Source organism: Cygnus olor, chromosome 7 (assembly GCF_009769625.2).
Source record: "Cygnus olor isolate bCygOlo1 chromosome 7, bCygOlo1.pri.v2, whole genome shotgun sequence".
Classification (NCBI taxonomy): domain Eukaryota; kingdom Metazoa; phylum Chordata; class Aves; order Anseriformes; family Anatidae; genus Cygnus; species Cygnus olor.
Genome location: NC_049175.1, coordinates 7,672,653 through 7,690,434, shown reverse-complemented (window position 1 = coordinate 7,690,434; position 17,782 = coordinate 7,672,653). Strand labels below are relative to the sequence as shown.

At 40.1% G+C, this 17,782-nt stretch overlaps 2 protein-coding genes across 2 annotated transcripts in view; both read right to left on the bottom strand.

Moving 5' to 3' along the window:
• GRID1 (glutamate ionotropic receptor delta type subunit 1) overlaps window positions 1–984 on the bottom strand; it is a 597,690-nt gene extending 596,706 nt beyond the window's left edge. Inside the window, exon 1 of the mRNA XM_040563453.1 lies at window positions 745–984. The gene's annotated coding sequence lies outside the window, so the exon portion shown is untranslated. The remainder of the gene's footprint in view (window positions 1–744) is intronic.
• A 13,306-nt stretch (window positions 985–14,290) lies between these two features.
• The window catches only part of WAPL (WAPL cohesin release factor), a 71,563-nt gene continuing 68,071 nt past the window's right edge, over window positions 14,291–17,782 (bottom strand). Inside the window, 2 exon segments of the mRNA XM_040563330.1 lie at window positions 14,291–16,734; window positions 17,131–17,226. Of these exon segments, the coding sequence (XP_040419264.1) occupies window positions 16,669–16,734; window positions 17,131–17,226 (162 nt within the window). The 3' untranslated portion in view covers window positions 14,291–16,668.

The following is a 17,782-nucleotide window of genomic DNA, read 5'->3' as shown; positions in this document are numbered from 1 at the left end:
TCTCACCTTATTAATCCTCTTCAGCTGAAATAATTGCAATATGCAAATTGTAATTAGAAGGAAGTGTTAGAACAGCCAAGTTCACACTAGTGTTGCAAACACACTGCAGCTTGGTTTACACATTAACATTTTGACAGCATAATTACATCAGTTAAAAACAAGGAGATGATCGTACCTCCAGTACCTTAGCTATGGTAGGCAGAGCTGGCAAAATCAGCAGTTCAACTTGTTGAAGCCACAGAGATCTGACATCTGACTGAAGCAGAACTAGGGTTGTGCAGGTACTGCTCAGTTGGCTGTCAACAGGTAACAAGACCTGATGGCAAGAAATTATACCTGGGGAGCAACTACGAGCAGCTGCAAGCAGTACTAGCACACATGGATCTGCAAGAGGATGACTTCCTCCTTTTTTTTTTTCTTTGTGTTTTCACTAGCAGAGAAAATCCTGTTGAATTCAAGAGGATGCTGAAGTTCTGTCACTAGGCAGTGTCTAACTACAGTTCACATTAACTTGGATGGGCCCATGATCATAATGATTAAATATAATCATTAGGAACTTGGCTTAGGTGCAAGTGAATTTCTCAAATGTAGCATACACACAAACCTCCCTATACTTCTAAGTACATATAAAACGTTAGTAACGAGCTACTTATTACCTAGAAACATACAGGATAAAAAGTGACTCAGCAGGGAAAAAAAAAAAAAAACTCAGCTTTTAATAACTGCTATCAAGCTAACATTTACCTCACACTCCTTAGAGAAGTCAGGTTTTGCTTGAAGATTTCGTACTGTGAAATCAATGAAGACACCAAGTTCTTTATAGAAAACGAAGACATCGAATCCCTGTTTTAGATGGGGAAAAAAAAACAACATTGAATTTTCAAGAACAGTACAATTTGTACTTCTATAATAAGATGTGACCAGCATGAATTATGACTATGATACTATTAAATAGTTCTGGTTCATCTACTATTCTTCCCTCAAGAGCAACTTCAATTTTCATCTCCATCGAGGTTAAAAAATACTGAATTATAAGCATGTTTCTTTTTCAATTCACTTTTCTTTAAAACAGAACAGGGGAGTTAAAAACAGCTTGGACAGAGGGCAAAGAACTATGTATAACCAGAGACAAGTCAGCAGTAGTGTAGTATAAAAAAATCCCATCCACTTGAGTTTTAAAATAGAAACTGCATGCCTAGATTTTAACAAGGAACCACTTTCAGTCCTTTTCATTCTCTGTAATGGACAGGGTCAGGAACAAAACACAAAACAAGCTATGTATTCCATCTTAGTATTTATCTAACCATAGAAATTAGAAAGTGCTTTTGGCAGTGAAACTCCTTAAGAAGTCAAAAACCTTCTAAGCTTCCAGAACTGAGGAAGGAGTACTACAGCAAGAGCGATCCTTTTCTATTAATCTATATTCCACTAGAGTCTTAAATCAGCAATACAGTGGCGCCTTGGGGAAAAAAAAAAAAAAAGGCAAGCAAAAGATAACACAATGTAGTTGTCCCTTTTGTTCAGTTTGTGATTCAACAATTTTGTTGAAGAAAATGGTGAATTACTTTTAGGCTTAAACAAAACATCATAATAAAGAGCTGCTCTATTTTGCTTACAGAAAGGAAGCCTTCTGCCTAAAGAAGCTTTCCTACTTACTGCAAAGGGTACAAACATAGACAACGAATACAAAAAACACAGACCAAGACCACAAAAAAATAAATATTTTTATTCCTGAAGTGAGATGGCAACACTTTGTGACAACGTGCCACAGTTGAAGGCAGTCAAGGTGCATGCATCCTTTACTCTGTTCTGGCTGCAAAGGAAGGTAAGCAGTCACACACTCTGCTACTTGCCTGGGACAAGTTAAGATGTCTGTTCTTGCAAAAAACAAACACCATCACCCCACACTGCAGAGCTTCTTTTCTAATCTTCACAGAAATATCAGTGTTTATGTTGGTCACTCAAAATCGGATCTGTTTGTCATCAGCACCAACTAGATTACATCAGTTTCCAACATACAGCAAATCATTGCTGTTCACACCTAACTTTCCACATCTACCTTTTCCAATGTCACGCTGATCCTTCCACAGGCTACCCCTCAACACGTGTCATCCTCAGCCACCATTTGGACTCCTGAATGCACATTGAGCATATGGCACTGTACAGAAGTCCAGTTCTTTTTTTTTTGTTTGTTTTTCTTTTTCAAATTTATTTTTCAAATTAGAATATGCTCTTGAAATATTTTGCTTGTGGAAATACCCATTGCATAGAATGAAAGCAGGTCATGAGCATACAGGACAGCAACGGGGGTGAAAGAACTGTGTGGTACAGGGCGGGGAGAAGTAAATGTGTGGCGCCAAACACTGATGACACGGTCTATTTTCCACAAAGTTTCCATTTTAACAAGTCACTCTGCCATGAGAGGAAAAACTTTTCCACGTGAAATTCCGTAGCTGCAGTTAGTATGCCCCAAACACTGACAGAGCGAAAATTTCGGCGTGCCGCCCCCTGGTGGCAAACAAACGCCGCGGAGCGGCTGGGCTGGCGAAGCCTTCAGGGGACCACCTCAGGGGACCGCCTCAGGGGACCGCCTCAGGGGACGCCCCGGGAGCCGGCAGGCAGGCGAAGAAGCGGGGCCGGGGAGCCCCTTCCTCCCCGTGTGCCTTCGGGGACCCGTCCCCTGTGCCCAAACCCAGAGTCTCGGCCCTAGCGTCGCAGCGGGCGTTGGCAGGCGCCAGGCAGCGCCTGAGGCAGAGGCGCCTCAGCCCCGTCAGGGCTGACTGTCAGCGGTCAGGGCCGGCCGCCGGGCGCCGCGTGGGGGCTCTGGGGGCACCTCACACCACGGGACAACATCCCCCCGAGTCCCGCCGTGGCAGCGGGGGGATGAGGGGCAGCGGCGACAAAACGAACCCAGGCGGCACGAACGCGGCCGCCGCGCTACCTCTCAGCCCTCCCTGAGGTGCTGTGCGGGGGGATTCCTGTCAGGGCTCAGCGCCCACCTCTTTCCCGCCTCAGCTGCCGCGCGTGGTCCAACTGCCGCAGCGCGCCGCCCGCTGAGGGGAGGCTGCCCCGGGCACGGAGCCGCCGAGGACGTCTTGCCCTGAGGCACCCGGGAGCCCCCCGGCCGAGCCCAAAGCACCGCCGGTCTCTCCGCCTCCGAGCAGGAGGCTCGGCAACCCTGGTTGCTGCCCATCCCGGCTCAGGGAACGCGTTTATTAGCAGCAGCACTGAAAGACTCCGAGCCTCGTTGTGCTTCCAGCAAAAACCAGTCCCTAGTCCTGAAAATAGGGAAGACAGCATCTAAAATCTCAGGCTGAAACTGGGGCTGGTTCGGCAGCCTTTTTATAAAAACAAAGCATGCTTGCCATGTAGCATTAAGTTTTAAAAGCTTGGCACTTGATACTTGTGAACGCAGCATTTCCTCTGCCAACAATTTTTACTCTTGTAGGACAGAGGTAACCCAACCTAACAAAACACGCGGAGCAGAGCCTGAGAAGCTTTACCCCATTCTTTGACAGGCAGAGGAATTGCCTCATTTCGCCTGCTATTTTTATAATGAGCTGCTCTTCTCAGTTCCCTGGGTTGAACAGGCTGATCTCACCACTAAGCTATTTTTCCATTTGAGCGCCTGCCCAGCCAACGTGGAGCAAAACCTTAGCGGCAGGCCAGGTCCTCTTCCTGCCTGGGCAGTAAAGATCCCATGTTGGTGCTGTGCACCTGTTGAGCCTTACCCTGGTACTGCTGGGACTGCAGCTGGAGCACAGCCCCGCAGCAGCAGGACGTGCCGTAACACTTGCTGCATTCTGCTGCTGTGAGGGTTGCAGGCCTGTGACCTGCAGCTCAGGCTCAGACCACCACCGTCAGTAATAGGGCACAGGCCTTGCATTGAGTTTGCAATTGCCTCACAGCTGAGGCTTTGTTTGGGCTGAGTGTGTGCTGACCTGCCAGCAGTTTGCTTTCCAACTGGTTTAGCTGCAACAGCATTTTTCTCCTCTGGCCATGTGGCCATAGATAATTTTTCTGCATTTTCTTACTCCTGTGCAGTACCACCCTAGTTCTATACAGCTAGGAGTAACAGGCTACTGTTTTGTGCAGAACAAGATACTTGCACCCTAGGTAACGATGTACCATGCAGCCAGTACAGGCCAGGGACCATGGCAGAGGTCTTGACAAGCAGAGACAGGATGTGGTGTGGAGGAATACAGGCACAAAGGTGAGGCAGAGGTTGGCCACCAGAGACCGAACAGCTATAAAGAAATCACCACTTTTTTCCATTTGACCTGAAGCTAGCCAAAGCCACTTTTTATGCATAACAAAAAAGAAAGAAAGAAAGAAAAATCCAAATATGTATGTAAATATGTAAAATATATACAGTAAAGTTGGTTACCACATGGCTTTGCAAACCAATGATGAAAGAGCGAGGTGTAAAAGCATGCTGGTAAACATAAACAGGACCCAAGTGAATTGCAGAGTGATAAAGAAGCAGCCGCCACCACCCTATTAATCCCAGCAAAAGACCCCAGATGCTGGTGAGTGGCCTGAACCCACCTAGCACCAGACTGAAGCCCCTAACCTGAGGACCCATAGAAGCAGTGAAAGGGTGAACACAGCACCAAGAAAAAGGGAAGGTGCCAGGAACTGTGAGTATAATATTTTTAACTGTATTATCATTGAGACGTTTCTATGTAGAAGTTGTTTGTTTGTTTTTTACTGTATTGAGACATTGGTAAGGTTTTTTGTTTGGTTTTCCTTTCTGTAATAATTAGATCAGGACTAATAATGATTCTTAGATTATACTGTCAAGATTTCAATTATACTAACAATAATTTCTTGGCTTTATATACGTTTCCTCTTTGCTCATAAACAAAGTTTTGAGAGTAACATGCTTTAAGCCTCTTATTACATTACGTTATCGTAGTAGTACTCAAAGTGCACTCAGAGCTGCAGAATGAAGGTCCTTGTGTTTGGAGGGGATTCCAAGCTACAGATTACTTTTCTTGAAGAAAGTACTGAAAAAAAAAAAATAGTAGTAAGAAGAGAATTTAGCAAGATATAAAAGTTGTCATGGTAATGTGGTCTTACATGCAAATTAGTCTACGGATTTAGGCAAGTGATACTAAGAGCTGCCAACTATTTAAGGATTATCTTTTTTGTATGAAAGGTTTTTTGCAGGTGTTGCAATTAAAAGTTAATTTACTTATTTTAAAAAGTATACATCCCTTATTGGACAAATAGCAGATTATTTGTTGTAATTAAGATATTTATACAGTTCTTTGGAAGAAGCTCCATATTCTTGTAAATCAACCTTTTCTCCCTCTCCCCTTCTATGGATTTATGTTTATATCCTGGTCAGACTTGGCTCTCTGTAATGTTAAAATGCATAGCTAAAACTCATACAATTGTCTAGCCTTCCCAGCAGGGAAGGAGCAGCAGAGAAATCAAACATTCCTCAAAGAGAACATCTCTATTGTTTGCAATAGGACCTTAAAAATAAAGGTTATCATTAATTAAATACTCGACATTGCAAAGATTCGCAGACATGTGGAATCTATTGCAAGTGCGAACTAAAAATACCACTCCTTAATAATTAACACAGAGCAGGACTGACGCCAGTGCAGTATACATTCCTGCTAGATGCTCTCTGAATTAGCATCACTTCCATATGCAATTAAGTCTGAGGAGTCCTGTTTAAAGGCTGACTTTCCTAGCTATGCGAAAACCCTCACACTTCCTCGGATGGACCCAGAACGAGTAGTGTGTGACAGATGTTGGCCTCAGCATTGCCACTTCACGGGTGCTTAACAGCTGCAACTCTCAGCACGCAGGCTGCCCTCACACCAGCATTTTGTAAGGCACAGAGCAGCGTGCCTGCAGCTTCGGCTGCCCCTGCAGGGATCGCTGTAGCTGGGCACCCATCTCACAGCCTCTTCCCTGTCATGCTCAGGAAGCCACAGCAAGAACAGCGTTAAAGAAAGAGCTGAGCTCCCCTGAAAGGCATGTGTGATGTACCAGGCAATGACCAGCAGAAAGCCTGGGTAAGGAGGTTTCTCGCCAGCCTGGTTTCATGTGACCTGTACAGCTTAAGGGATATGTCTGACAAATGAACTGAATCCATCTCCAGCCCTCAGAAGCTGGAAACCAATCTAGGGTTGAAATGTGAGTGAGATCTGCTGGCATAGCTGTCTCGACATGGTATTTTAGTATTTTTGGAAATGAAATTTGAGTGCAACAGATTATTCAGATTGGACTCAGTTTTTGAAAAGAATACAGATTATTTATAATAGGCTTGATAGGCATATGTGGGCTGGAAGATAGCGGGGAGGTGAAGGGAAATTAGTGGTAGAAGAGATGCAAGGAGGGAATAAATGTGAGCTCTGTAACAGTGAGCCCTGGAAAACAAATACCAAGGGCATGGGAAACAGAAATGGAAAGAGACCTCTGCCACCTTCCAAGCATGTGCGAGGAAATCCTTCCCTGGCAGTAGGGGTGGAAACCCCCTCCCTGCCCCCTGGGGAAGCGGGTTCCAGGGTCAGGCCAGTTTGTCACTCTAGGATTGTCATCCAGGGACATGACTCTTTAAGCCCAGCTAATCCTGAAACATAGCATCTGGGGCACTGCTGGGTAACCAATGAATTAGGCTCCAAATAAAGCCGCTCCTGCTGCATGCGCACACTGGAGAGCATATGTGCTACCACAGACTAGAGGCACAGTAAGGAGGGGGGGTCTGCTGCAGATTTGAAAGGAGAGTCCAACTGCTGTAGATACCAGGGAGACCTGCCGCTACTCCCCCCCCCCCCAATTCAGTGACTTTTAGCTGCCTTACGTACAAAAGCTAGTGCTAAGTAGCAACAAGTTCAGAGTGAACAGTTCCCAGTATTGTGGGGTAGGTACCAAGTTCCACAGTTTAATTCTGTGCTATGCTAAAATACACTTCCTTTTGCTTATTTTTATATTCTACTGCTTAGTGATTGCACTGAACTTGCTCTTGGGAGGAAGAGCACAGGAGAGCTCTTGGGAGAAACAGTCATTTCTGAGTTACATTTTCCACAGTGTATTTGCATTTGTTGTTCCCTGACAGATACCTCCGCTCATTGTTTCTGCTTTGAGCTGAAGAATTCTGGACTGAACCTCTTCTGCCTGTTGCAAAAGGCTAACTGTTCAGGGTATAAAGCAGAAGAACAGAAAATAAAGAGGCTGCTTTTTGTTTCTGCCTCTCCTGCTCTCTTCCAAAATTTATGCTGTATTCAAAGCGAGGCAACATCATAGATACATTCTGTGAGATGAAGATGGCTCCTTTTTTTCTTCAATTTGTTTCCTAATAATGCCTAATGTTTTACTTGTCTTTTTGCCTTATGCTGAAATTGAATAGTCTGAGACTTTTTGTACTGCTGGCAACAGCTAATTTACCATCTAACTTCCTGTAAATATGGAGCTATTTTTCCTTATGTGTATTGCTTTGCATTTATCAGCTAGTGAGTTCATTCCTGAGTAAACAGCCTCCCATTTTCTACTACTTCTCCCTGGTACTCTGCAGACTGGTCACTGCCGGTCCTTACTGCACTGTGCAAATTCAGGATTGATCAATTTCAGTATGCTCAGTATTTCTGTGAAACTGGCACTGGAAATCCGGGCCATAAACCAAGAAGCAATTGGGACTTTAGACTGATGGAAGTCAGCATCCATGTCCTGAAACAGAAGCCATTTTAGAAGAATCTTGAGGATTGGATCAAGAGAATTTTTTTCTTTCCCTGAAACAAGGAGAGAAGAGAATAAAAGTCCATTCCTCACACCGAAAGGCAAGTCTTAGACACTTCTGCAATCAAGGACTTTTTTCTTATAAAATCTTTAAGTGGTGATGTCAAAAAGAGATGGTGGAAGAGGTATAGAGGGTGATGTAAAGAGATCTCAGCTGTGTATCATGATTTCCAACAGCAGTCAATGGAAGACAGCAAAGCTGTTTCTCAAGAAAGCACTTGGCAACCTATTCCCAGTCTGGTTCTGGAACCTTCCATCATGTTTGCAGATGTACACGTACCACCAAATTAAGGCAGAATATTGACCTTTGCTGTATCTTGTTAAATTCTCAACATTGCAGCCAAGTTGTTAGTGATGCAGTAGTGCATGCAGTCTTCAACGCAAGTGTTTGTAGGTGATATGTTTTGCAACATGCTGTGAAATAGCAACCCCATTCTAGACAGCGTGAGCTACTACTGAAAACTCATTCAGGAAGCGAAGGGCACTTGCCAGCTGATTGCTAGCCCATTTGGAGCCCAATAGCTCTCAGTGCCATCTTGTTCTTACAAGAAATACTTGACACTTCAGAACAGAACTGCTGTGCAACCATATGCCAGGCCCAGATGTTGATCCACCTTCTGATAGAGTTTACATAGCCGGTCTTCTACCTCAATTCTCTAGCTCTAATTTCATCTCCATGGAAAGATTGTTAGTTAAGTCTTCTGTCCCCACTATCTGTCTCTGTTAAGGATGGCCAACAAGCTTTAGCAGTAGCATGCTAACATTATTTCCTTTCATAAATCTGAGTGTCTAGAATTCTCACTTCATCTTCAGGACATTGAAAATTTAACGTACTCCTGAAATAAGTGGGTGGTGTTGAGGAAACATCAACCACCAAGCCAGTGACTAAGGCTGTGCAGAACAGTCCTGCTCTTCCTGATATCCTAATCATACATATATTCCTAAAATCCTGTATGAAAGGAAGATCATCTCCACCTCTCTAAAAGCACAAGTCCTATTTGGAAAGTCAAGCCACATACAATGTTTAAGTGGAATCTCATGTATGAAAGTAGTTAAGTAAAATCTGGGTTTAGAGCTTCTTTGGCTCTCCTTGCTGCAACATTTCCAACATGCAATTTATTATTATTATTTTGCTAGACCTGGGATAAAGTACATTCCAGTGGTGCTGAGTGCTCCTCTCCCTGGAAGGATGCTAGCAATGGCTCCGCTTAACACAGAGGGGGTTGCATTCAGGCCTAGGAAGCACAGGGGGGTTCCAGTACCAGCAGAAGATGGTGTTCAACAGAAGCAGCCCGATCGAGAACCTTCTCCCACTCCATCTTTTCCTTTGTGAACAGCTTGAGCTCCTAGGCTAGAGTCCAACCCGGCCACTTCTACTGACCTCAGCAAAATCTGCGTAAACATGCTGATTTCTTCTGATGTATTTGGCATCATGCCCCTGCTGCTCAGTGGATTTCTTCAAGTGCATAGGCTTGGCCACATGGACCTCTCCCAGCCAGCCTCCCCTGGGTCTGACCTCATGCTCACACTACACTGATTCAGGAGGTTTTTCAGTCTTGCTGAGAACTACACATATATTGAGCATTTGATAAGTGTTTCTCACAGGAAAAGGTGTAGACTGAACTTAGCTTAAGAGAACATTCAGACATTTAATTCAGCATTTTGAAAATCATATCTAGTGAAAATCCTCACAGACAAGGGTAGAATTACATAGGTAGCTGTAGTTCAAGAACCACTTTGTTTGGTCCCAGCTAGCGCAAAATTTAAATACCGTGGCACATTAAGTGATTTTCATAAGATTTTAAAAAGCTGAAACTACATCTTGTGCAGCACGAACCCGTTCTCCTTACTGAGAATCTGAAGGCTAACCACAGGTGTTAAGCAAAACTACAGTTGCAGTATGTTTAATCTTTGTATAAGCATCTTAACATGGGATGACAACAATAGGATAGCTGTATATTTATATCCTCTTCTGAGGAACATAAATGGATTTAGTCCTCTCTAAAGAGAAGTTATTTACAGTCTTAAATTGGATATATAATAGACTAGCAAATCATTCTAGAGTACTATTTTGTCCCAGCAGTTTTAAGTGATGTTCTACAGGAATACATAACTGACATATGAAGTCTTGTATAATACTGTTTTGTCTCATTTGAAATCATTCTTCGAGAACCAGTATAACCTACACCTAAAGAGGAAAGAAGAAATTTTTATGATTGTCTGGCATAAAATAGCTATTCCCCCCATCCCCCAGGATCCTCAATAAGAATCTCATTGTAATCTGAAGGATTGAAGGAAAAAATGAAGGAAAAAGAATATTGTGAGATAAGGCTCCAGTTTAAAATCAGATGTATATGAAGTGACTATATGCAGCACACAAATTCCAATCTGATTTTTCCATTGGGAACATTAAATTTTTAATAGTAAAACTAAATATACTGCCAGGTTATAAAAATAGCTAGGACAAAGGAGACTACAAACAACAATTGCATCACTTCTATTTAGCATACAATTCTATTTAGTTATGATGCTCTGTTTCTGCCACTAGAGTCTGATTTCATTTTAGCACTTGAAACTGGAAAAGCAATATGACCTTTTTAATTGGATAAGCAAGCTTTGCCCTAAAACTCCTTAAGACAAAACTTTGATACAAGCCAGCAAAATGACACCAATGCTACACAATTTTATGTAATACATTAATCAACTACTTGTTAAGTTTGAGGCTCAGTAACCTGAAGATCAACATTTTGAATCTAAATCCATGCCTAAGAGTAAAGCTGTGACACAAGGTAATCTCATTGCAAGTTTTTCCTTATGGTTTGTACTTACATTCCATTCAGATACTAACTATAAATTAAACAGCTGACTGGAAAACAATGCAGGCTGGATATTTTAAAAACTTTGCCCCAGAAATGTTACCAAGAGCCAAACTCGTGGGACAACGGCCCAACACCACATCTGTAAAACAGAAGTTGTAGAACTTTGGGATCATTCCAAGAATATATGAGTATGTATAGCTTTTGAATGGACTCATTTGATACAAAAGCAACTTATTTCTTTTTTCTCATTCATATTTCTGCAGAAACACTCTTCACTTTGATTTTTATGCATTAGTTCTGCAGTAACAGAAAAATACATAGGGAGGGATGAGTGGATGGGTTTATCTACAAACATACATACATTCCCATATGTTTTTCAGCAGGGCTTGCTTGACTTCTGAATTTAGACTACTTTAACTACATTGTAGGCTTCCTACCAGATACAAATACTGTAATGGAGAAGGAACCCAAACAGCAGGAACTGTCACTAGGACATTTATCATAGCAAAATTAACACTTTCATGTCTATCAATGGCTGGAAAGAACTAAACTATTTCTAGTTTATGTATTTGTGTTTTGTTTCGTTTTTTTTCCTTCAAATCATAGCCCTTGTAACTTTTCTCATTTTAGTTTCTATTAGATTCATTAAACATCAGTGAAACTGAAGGAAAAGAAAATGCAAGTTAAGAACCTGATGAAGTCTGCTTCAGGTCTTTTAACAGAAATATTTCTTCAGGTGACAAATAACCATCTCCACACTTAAACATGAAGTCTTTAGTGCATCTTTGACTCAAACTTTTTCCCAGTAGAGCATCCTCTTTTCAGTGTCTTTATTTTCAATGTAAAGAACACATTTAATCCCCTTAAGGAGGTCAAGTGACAGAGCTATAAAGTTCCGGCAAAAGAGTAAAAAAACAATCACACCAACTCACTCACCTGACCAACACTGAACTGTCATACTAGGATGCAATCACATAGTCATCTTTACAGCTGGAATGAGAACCATTTAATCCGTTCCATGCTCTAGGTTAACACTCTTTCTCCCCTGCTTTTGGGAAAATAAATGCAGACAACTAAATCTTCTGTTATAAAACAGGAAACTGATTAAGAATTCCAATACTGAACAGCAAATCTAAATAAAATCCCTGCTGCTCTTCCGTTTACTCCAAAATGCATCAGTCATCTACTCTGTATCACCAAGTTTTACACTGCGGGAGTTTACCCTACTATTAATGTTTATCCAGCAATGAATCTTCTAGATATCTTTGGACTACCTAAGCAAGGTTAGAATTTTAAGGTATATACTGGATATAAAAGGAATTAGGTACTAACATCTTCACAACTCTTTTTATTACTTAGTAACCTAGCTTTCAAGAACACATTTCAAGAAATTCTTTGGCTTTTACTTGTAAGCTGATGAAACAGAGGTTCAACGCGTAGTACCAGAAGATGGGGGTTAAGAGACTTGGAAGTACAGTTTGGACAAAAAGAGGTGAAAGATACAAATGTGTCTTTCATATTTAAGGCACTCTCTCTAGTGTAGTTCTTTCCTCCCAGTGAGTCTGCCTTTTCCAAGACACCTTACAACATCCCCTGCATCTCCAGGCAGGGTCTGTTGTCACTAACAGCTACCATACCAAGCGTGGCAACCTGAGACTTCACTATAGCTGCAGATCGAGGTCAGTTTTCACAGCTGGAATGAAGATCCTTGTGGCATTAGTAAATCAATCTACCTTTTGGAAAAGTACTTCAAGCAGTTCCATTATTTATAATGGTTTCACTTTTATTTACAGTAAGACTATCTGCACCTACTGGTGCTGCTAATGTCTTAATAAACTAGAGTCCCTTAGACAGGGGACCTGAAGGGCAGGTAAAAAAAAGGACATGTATGAATGGCTTCTGTTCCACGTAGCTAAAAGAATCTAGTAGTGTCCTTTATCCAGAGGCAAATTAAAGTATTACACATCGGACGAGAAACAGCAGCAGCAAGAATTACATTGACCTGGTTTTGAAAACATTTGGCAAGGAGATTCAGGACAAATTCCAATCTGAGTCTTAAAAAAAAAATCACAAAACTAAAACCACCATATAAATAAGTGCTTGATAGAAAAGAATGGCAACAACTTAAGTTCCTTTACCTTTTGAACTCAAGTACACTTTTTTTGCTGCTTGAACAAGGAAGCGCATTAAGGAAGAAAAAGAACTCTACTGAAGAACTCTACTGAGAAGGCCACATAGGCAGGCCTGGTAACAGTCCCAGCTACCTAAATATGCTGTGACTTCCACATACCCAAAGAAGAAATTACTGATATCCAGAAAGGGAAAATGAGGGAAAACAGAATACTTGCTAGTGCATTGGACACCAGAAACATCTCTCCATTAGTTCAGTGAGGCATTTGAGCCTACCAACACGGTCAACACCAAGAATGCCTGTTAGAACGTCCTGTTACAGAAAAGTTAGAACAAAAAACCGGTAATTCCCACCAGCATCTTTGTCCACCCAGAAGTGGCCATACAGCGATAACAGTTCCCTAGAACTGCACTATTCCAGCTGCACACTTGGCACAGATGCTCCACTCCATGGTAAGAAGAAAGCTTTTATACCTTTGTGATTGCTGTCCAGTCTTCCCGCTCAGAGACTCAATCTGCTGACAGCAGAAAACCAACTCCATTAGGCCAGCTTGAGAAATCATCTCCAACGCTATCACCTGCTTTTACATAAAGCTTCTGATAAATCAGTGCTATACAGATCATGCCAGACTACTTTGTTATTATGCAGAAATCCTACTTTTCAAAACAGTCTGAAAATGAAATAATCTATGTGAAAGGCTGACTCCCAAATCATCTACAGAAGCTTCACAATTGTCCTATTAATCTGAAGATGCTGATGTCATCTCAAAGAACCCACAAATAATGCTTCCATTACATAGCTACTGACAAAATAGCCTAGGGGAAATATTTCTTTTACTGCATGTTATGAATTTCATAGAAAACACCTGCCTACATAAAACTGTATCTGCCTTTAACAGTGCCACATACTAGTAACATACTGCTCCATGTTTCAAACTCCAGAAGGACCCCTTCACAGCACAGAAATAAAATTCCATTATGCTGATGCTTGTTAGAGTGGCAATTAGATGACACGGCAGTTTCAATTGTCCTTATTATAGCTGATGACTTTCTGCATATTGTACCTGTATCATAGTTGGATCAATTAAGAAAATTACATGGAAAAAAATCATCATGAATCAATTAAAGCATCATTCCTATTAACAAAAAGAACAACACAATTTAATTTTCTCATTTTTTTCTGCTGAAGAAAGCAGCTATTAACATTCTTCATAATGTAAAAAGGATCACCATAACATGAACTGCCCCATTTCCCCTATGCTTTTACACATTTTTATTTCAACTACAGCTCTTCAGAACTGTCACCTGCCCCTTCAGCTTTAAGATCAATAGCAACTTGTGTGGAGAACTCCAAAAATGTATCAAGAGATTCAGTACACCTCCAAAAAATGTCAAGCCCTAGTTGGTTCGATCAACTTGGGGTCCAGGCACTTAATTCTCTTGTCCCAAAACACCAATGCAAAATACAGCACTACCTTTAGGCCTCTTTTTATATTATGTTTTTCTTTTGAAAATTTACCTGACACTGCCTTCTTTCTGCAGTCACTCAGGGGAGTGCTTTATTACATGTTAAAAGACAAGATATGTATTGAAAGTAGCAATTTTATTTGAGTTAAAATTATTTACAAAAACCCAAAGACATACTTCATGAAACTGGTACAAACTATTTTTCCTGCCGTTGGCTTTTGCTCCAAAGATCACAGCTGAGAAATACTGTATAAAATAAAAATAGGATTGGATTCAGAAAAGTACTCTACTTGTTCTAATTTCCAATTGAGAGTATTTACACAAATATTTACAATGGAAAAAAAGTTACTTTAAAACTTTAATTTGCAAGTTGGCCTCAAGTACCCTTTAATGCAGAGTTATTTGAGGGTCTAACACACAAAAATGCACTGCAGTTCACAGGGTGATTTCTCCCCCCACCCTCAAAAAAAAAGATCTGCATTTGTCAGTGCTTGACAATTAGTTACATTTAAAAAAACTGTTAAACACTGAGGTAAATCAATTCCCAAACAATTACCAGTGTAACAAAGAAAGGTAGTTGTCCCTGCTTTTCCCCCCAACATCACATCTGTATTGTCTCTTGCCATCACTCTACAGAAACTATATAATCATTTTGAAATCCCACTATAATTGAAAATCTCTAAAATCAGAAGACTAGATGGACAAAATACTCAATTTCCTCCTGATAGAGATGATTTACATACAGCTTTTGTTTCTCAATACTGAGCTGTTTTTGTTTAGTTTTTAAACAAAGGGGAATACAACCTCAAAAACTTTTCTAAGTTACACTGATACACTAAGTTTTAGAAGGTGATGAGAGAAAACGCAAAAAAGTATGACCAACATTGGATTTTTGCTGCTAATCAGTTACTTCCTTACAGAATTCCCAACAATCTGCATTATCAAAAATAGGAAGACATAGAAGGCAGCCACTGTATGTAAAAAATTTACAGCTGGCACTGATACAAAAGCACGAGTTTGTAACTTTATACATGGAGATAACACAAGATCTAAAAGCAGGTTAGATTTCCTGTTATTTCCCCCTCATTATACATAGAACTAATATTTTTATGGCTTCAAGTTTTACAAATTCAATGGAATAACATGATGTAACTACCCATACAGGTATTTAAAAATGTCAATGAAGCAGATCTCAGAACAGTCTGCAAATATTCAAGACCAGCTTAATAAAAATAATTACCAATTCTGTTGGTCTGAATAACGAGTGCAAGAAGGTTTTTTTATTGTTTTTTAAAAAACAAAGTCATGTAACTTCTGGGATTTTTTGTTCCATTTAAGTCTTCAAACACAATGCTTTGCTATGAACTAGACCTCAGACTGAACAAAATCTTAGCTATATCAGCAATTTAAGGCTTTGTGTTGTATGCATTTAAACTTTGTCATACTACAGAAGAATGAAATAGAAAGATTATGTCAGCTGGAAACATTAATCCCCATTGGTGTTTTAGCTTCTTTAAAATTCTTCCCCCTATAACATCCAAATTCTTTGTATTGAGCATTATAAAATACATCTTGAGCGGTTCCTTGAAACAAATTAAAACAGCATTTCAAAGGTTTTGCTCATTAGAAGTGTAAACTAACCTGGGATTTAATCATTTTCTTTTTTTTTAAACGGTACAATTTTTTGTTTTTTACAATTGCTATTTATTTTGCGGATAACACTCCCTCTCTCAAATGGCTTTATGTGTCTATGGGTTTGCATGTTTCTTGGAACTACAAAGTGTTATGGTCTATCAGTTTACAGTACATGGGCCATGACAGTTTTAGAACTGAGAAATAGTTCAACAACCTAATTTCAATCAAAACAGTATAAAAAATAAACTATCCAATCCTCGCCTCTTTGGATTCCAACAAATTTTAAATATAGACAGTAGTTAAAATCACAAAAGTATTTAAAAATTTATATTTTATGATTTTGGAATAATCTAGTAATAAAAAAGCAAGAGCAAATTAAACTCAAATAGGAGCGGTGCTGCTGTCCAGAACTTCTTTATTAGAACATTTGATACCTCAGTAGCTAAGCTGCCTTTGCACCTGGCTGGCATGAAACAGTGGCTCAACAGTAAACAGCAGTTGCACTATCAGCAGCAAGTTTTTTTCCTTGAAACTTGTCACGAACAAAGCAAGAAAAAAGATAGGGAGGGTAAACCCTGCCAAAAATATTTAAATACTGCACTGCATCATAAACAGCATGGTTTCTTTATTTACTTTCCTCAGAACCTTTTTCCCCTCATTTTTGATAGTTGCAGATTGATGTAGTAACTGTCTTTTAGAAAATGCTGAATGCATGGTTAAGAGACCAGGTAGCCTTAAAAATCCGAACACGAATGACACAGATGAATGCTCTTGGTATATCCTTCAAGGACTTCTTTCATGACTTCTTCTTTTGTCTAAGGGTAGCTCCAGCATTAGAGTGCCTGCAGCGGAAGTTAAGTATCTAGCAGTGTTCCAAGTATTCAATCACCCGAGAGATAGATTTCTGGCCTGTTGTTCCAACAGCACACTGAAAAATATAAGAGAAAGAAGTAACAAATAAGCAATTGTAATATTACCTCTAAAATACTGAGAGCTATGCTCATTTCAGAATTTTAGGGTTTAGAATTACTTATCAGTAAAAATAATTAGGATCAGGAAGAAGATTCACAGTATTTTCCTGAACAGTAGCATTCAAATGGAATCAGGGTAGCTTCCTTTTATTTACTACAAAAATATCATATAAACAGGTCTTCAATACTTAAAAACACAGATAATCACCTTAAGCTCTTCTAAAGACATACGGAAATAGTAAAAACTTCTAAAAAGGCATGGGTTATTAGCAAATAACACAATTACACAAATATATATTTAATTTGATGGGTGTATATATATATATATATATATATATATATGTATTACTTACAGTAAGATTCATAAAACTGAGAAATTTTTTAAGCATTTCAGTCATTATTGAGAAATCCCCTTCAGGTAAGTATTCCCTCACAGTAGTCACGTTGATCTAAGAAATAAAAAAAACTTATTTTAATTTGTGAAATATTTTTCCAACACCAAGAACTATGTTACTCTTTTCACGTGAGATGGAGCAAGACAAATGTATTCATAGCCTGATTAAGATGGCTTTTTGCTGTCATCTCTATGATTCAAGTCCCTCAAAACTCATACATTTAAGTTGTTTGTTTCCTGGAAACAGCAATTCCTGCTACCTTTTTTCCCTGTTAAAGACCATGACCACCATCAGACCTCCCCAGGACCTACAAGGTTATCAAGAACTCAAAAAAATGACCAGGCTATTCTCCTGACATGGAAATAATCTCCATAACTGTCAAGGGTTGAAAGTATTTGAACTTACTATCAGTACCTCTCCAAACACTAAAATTATACACAGGTAATCGAAAGTTAAGTTGTAAAGTACAGAACAGAATGCTCAAGAACATTTTTGCCATCATGGTAAATTTAAACAAGCCTGAAGGCAAGCTGAACCTCATCTTCATTTGAGCATGTATTTGACAGGAAAGTTTATGAAGTTTTCAAATGCCAGAGTTCCACATTTTTAA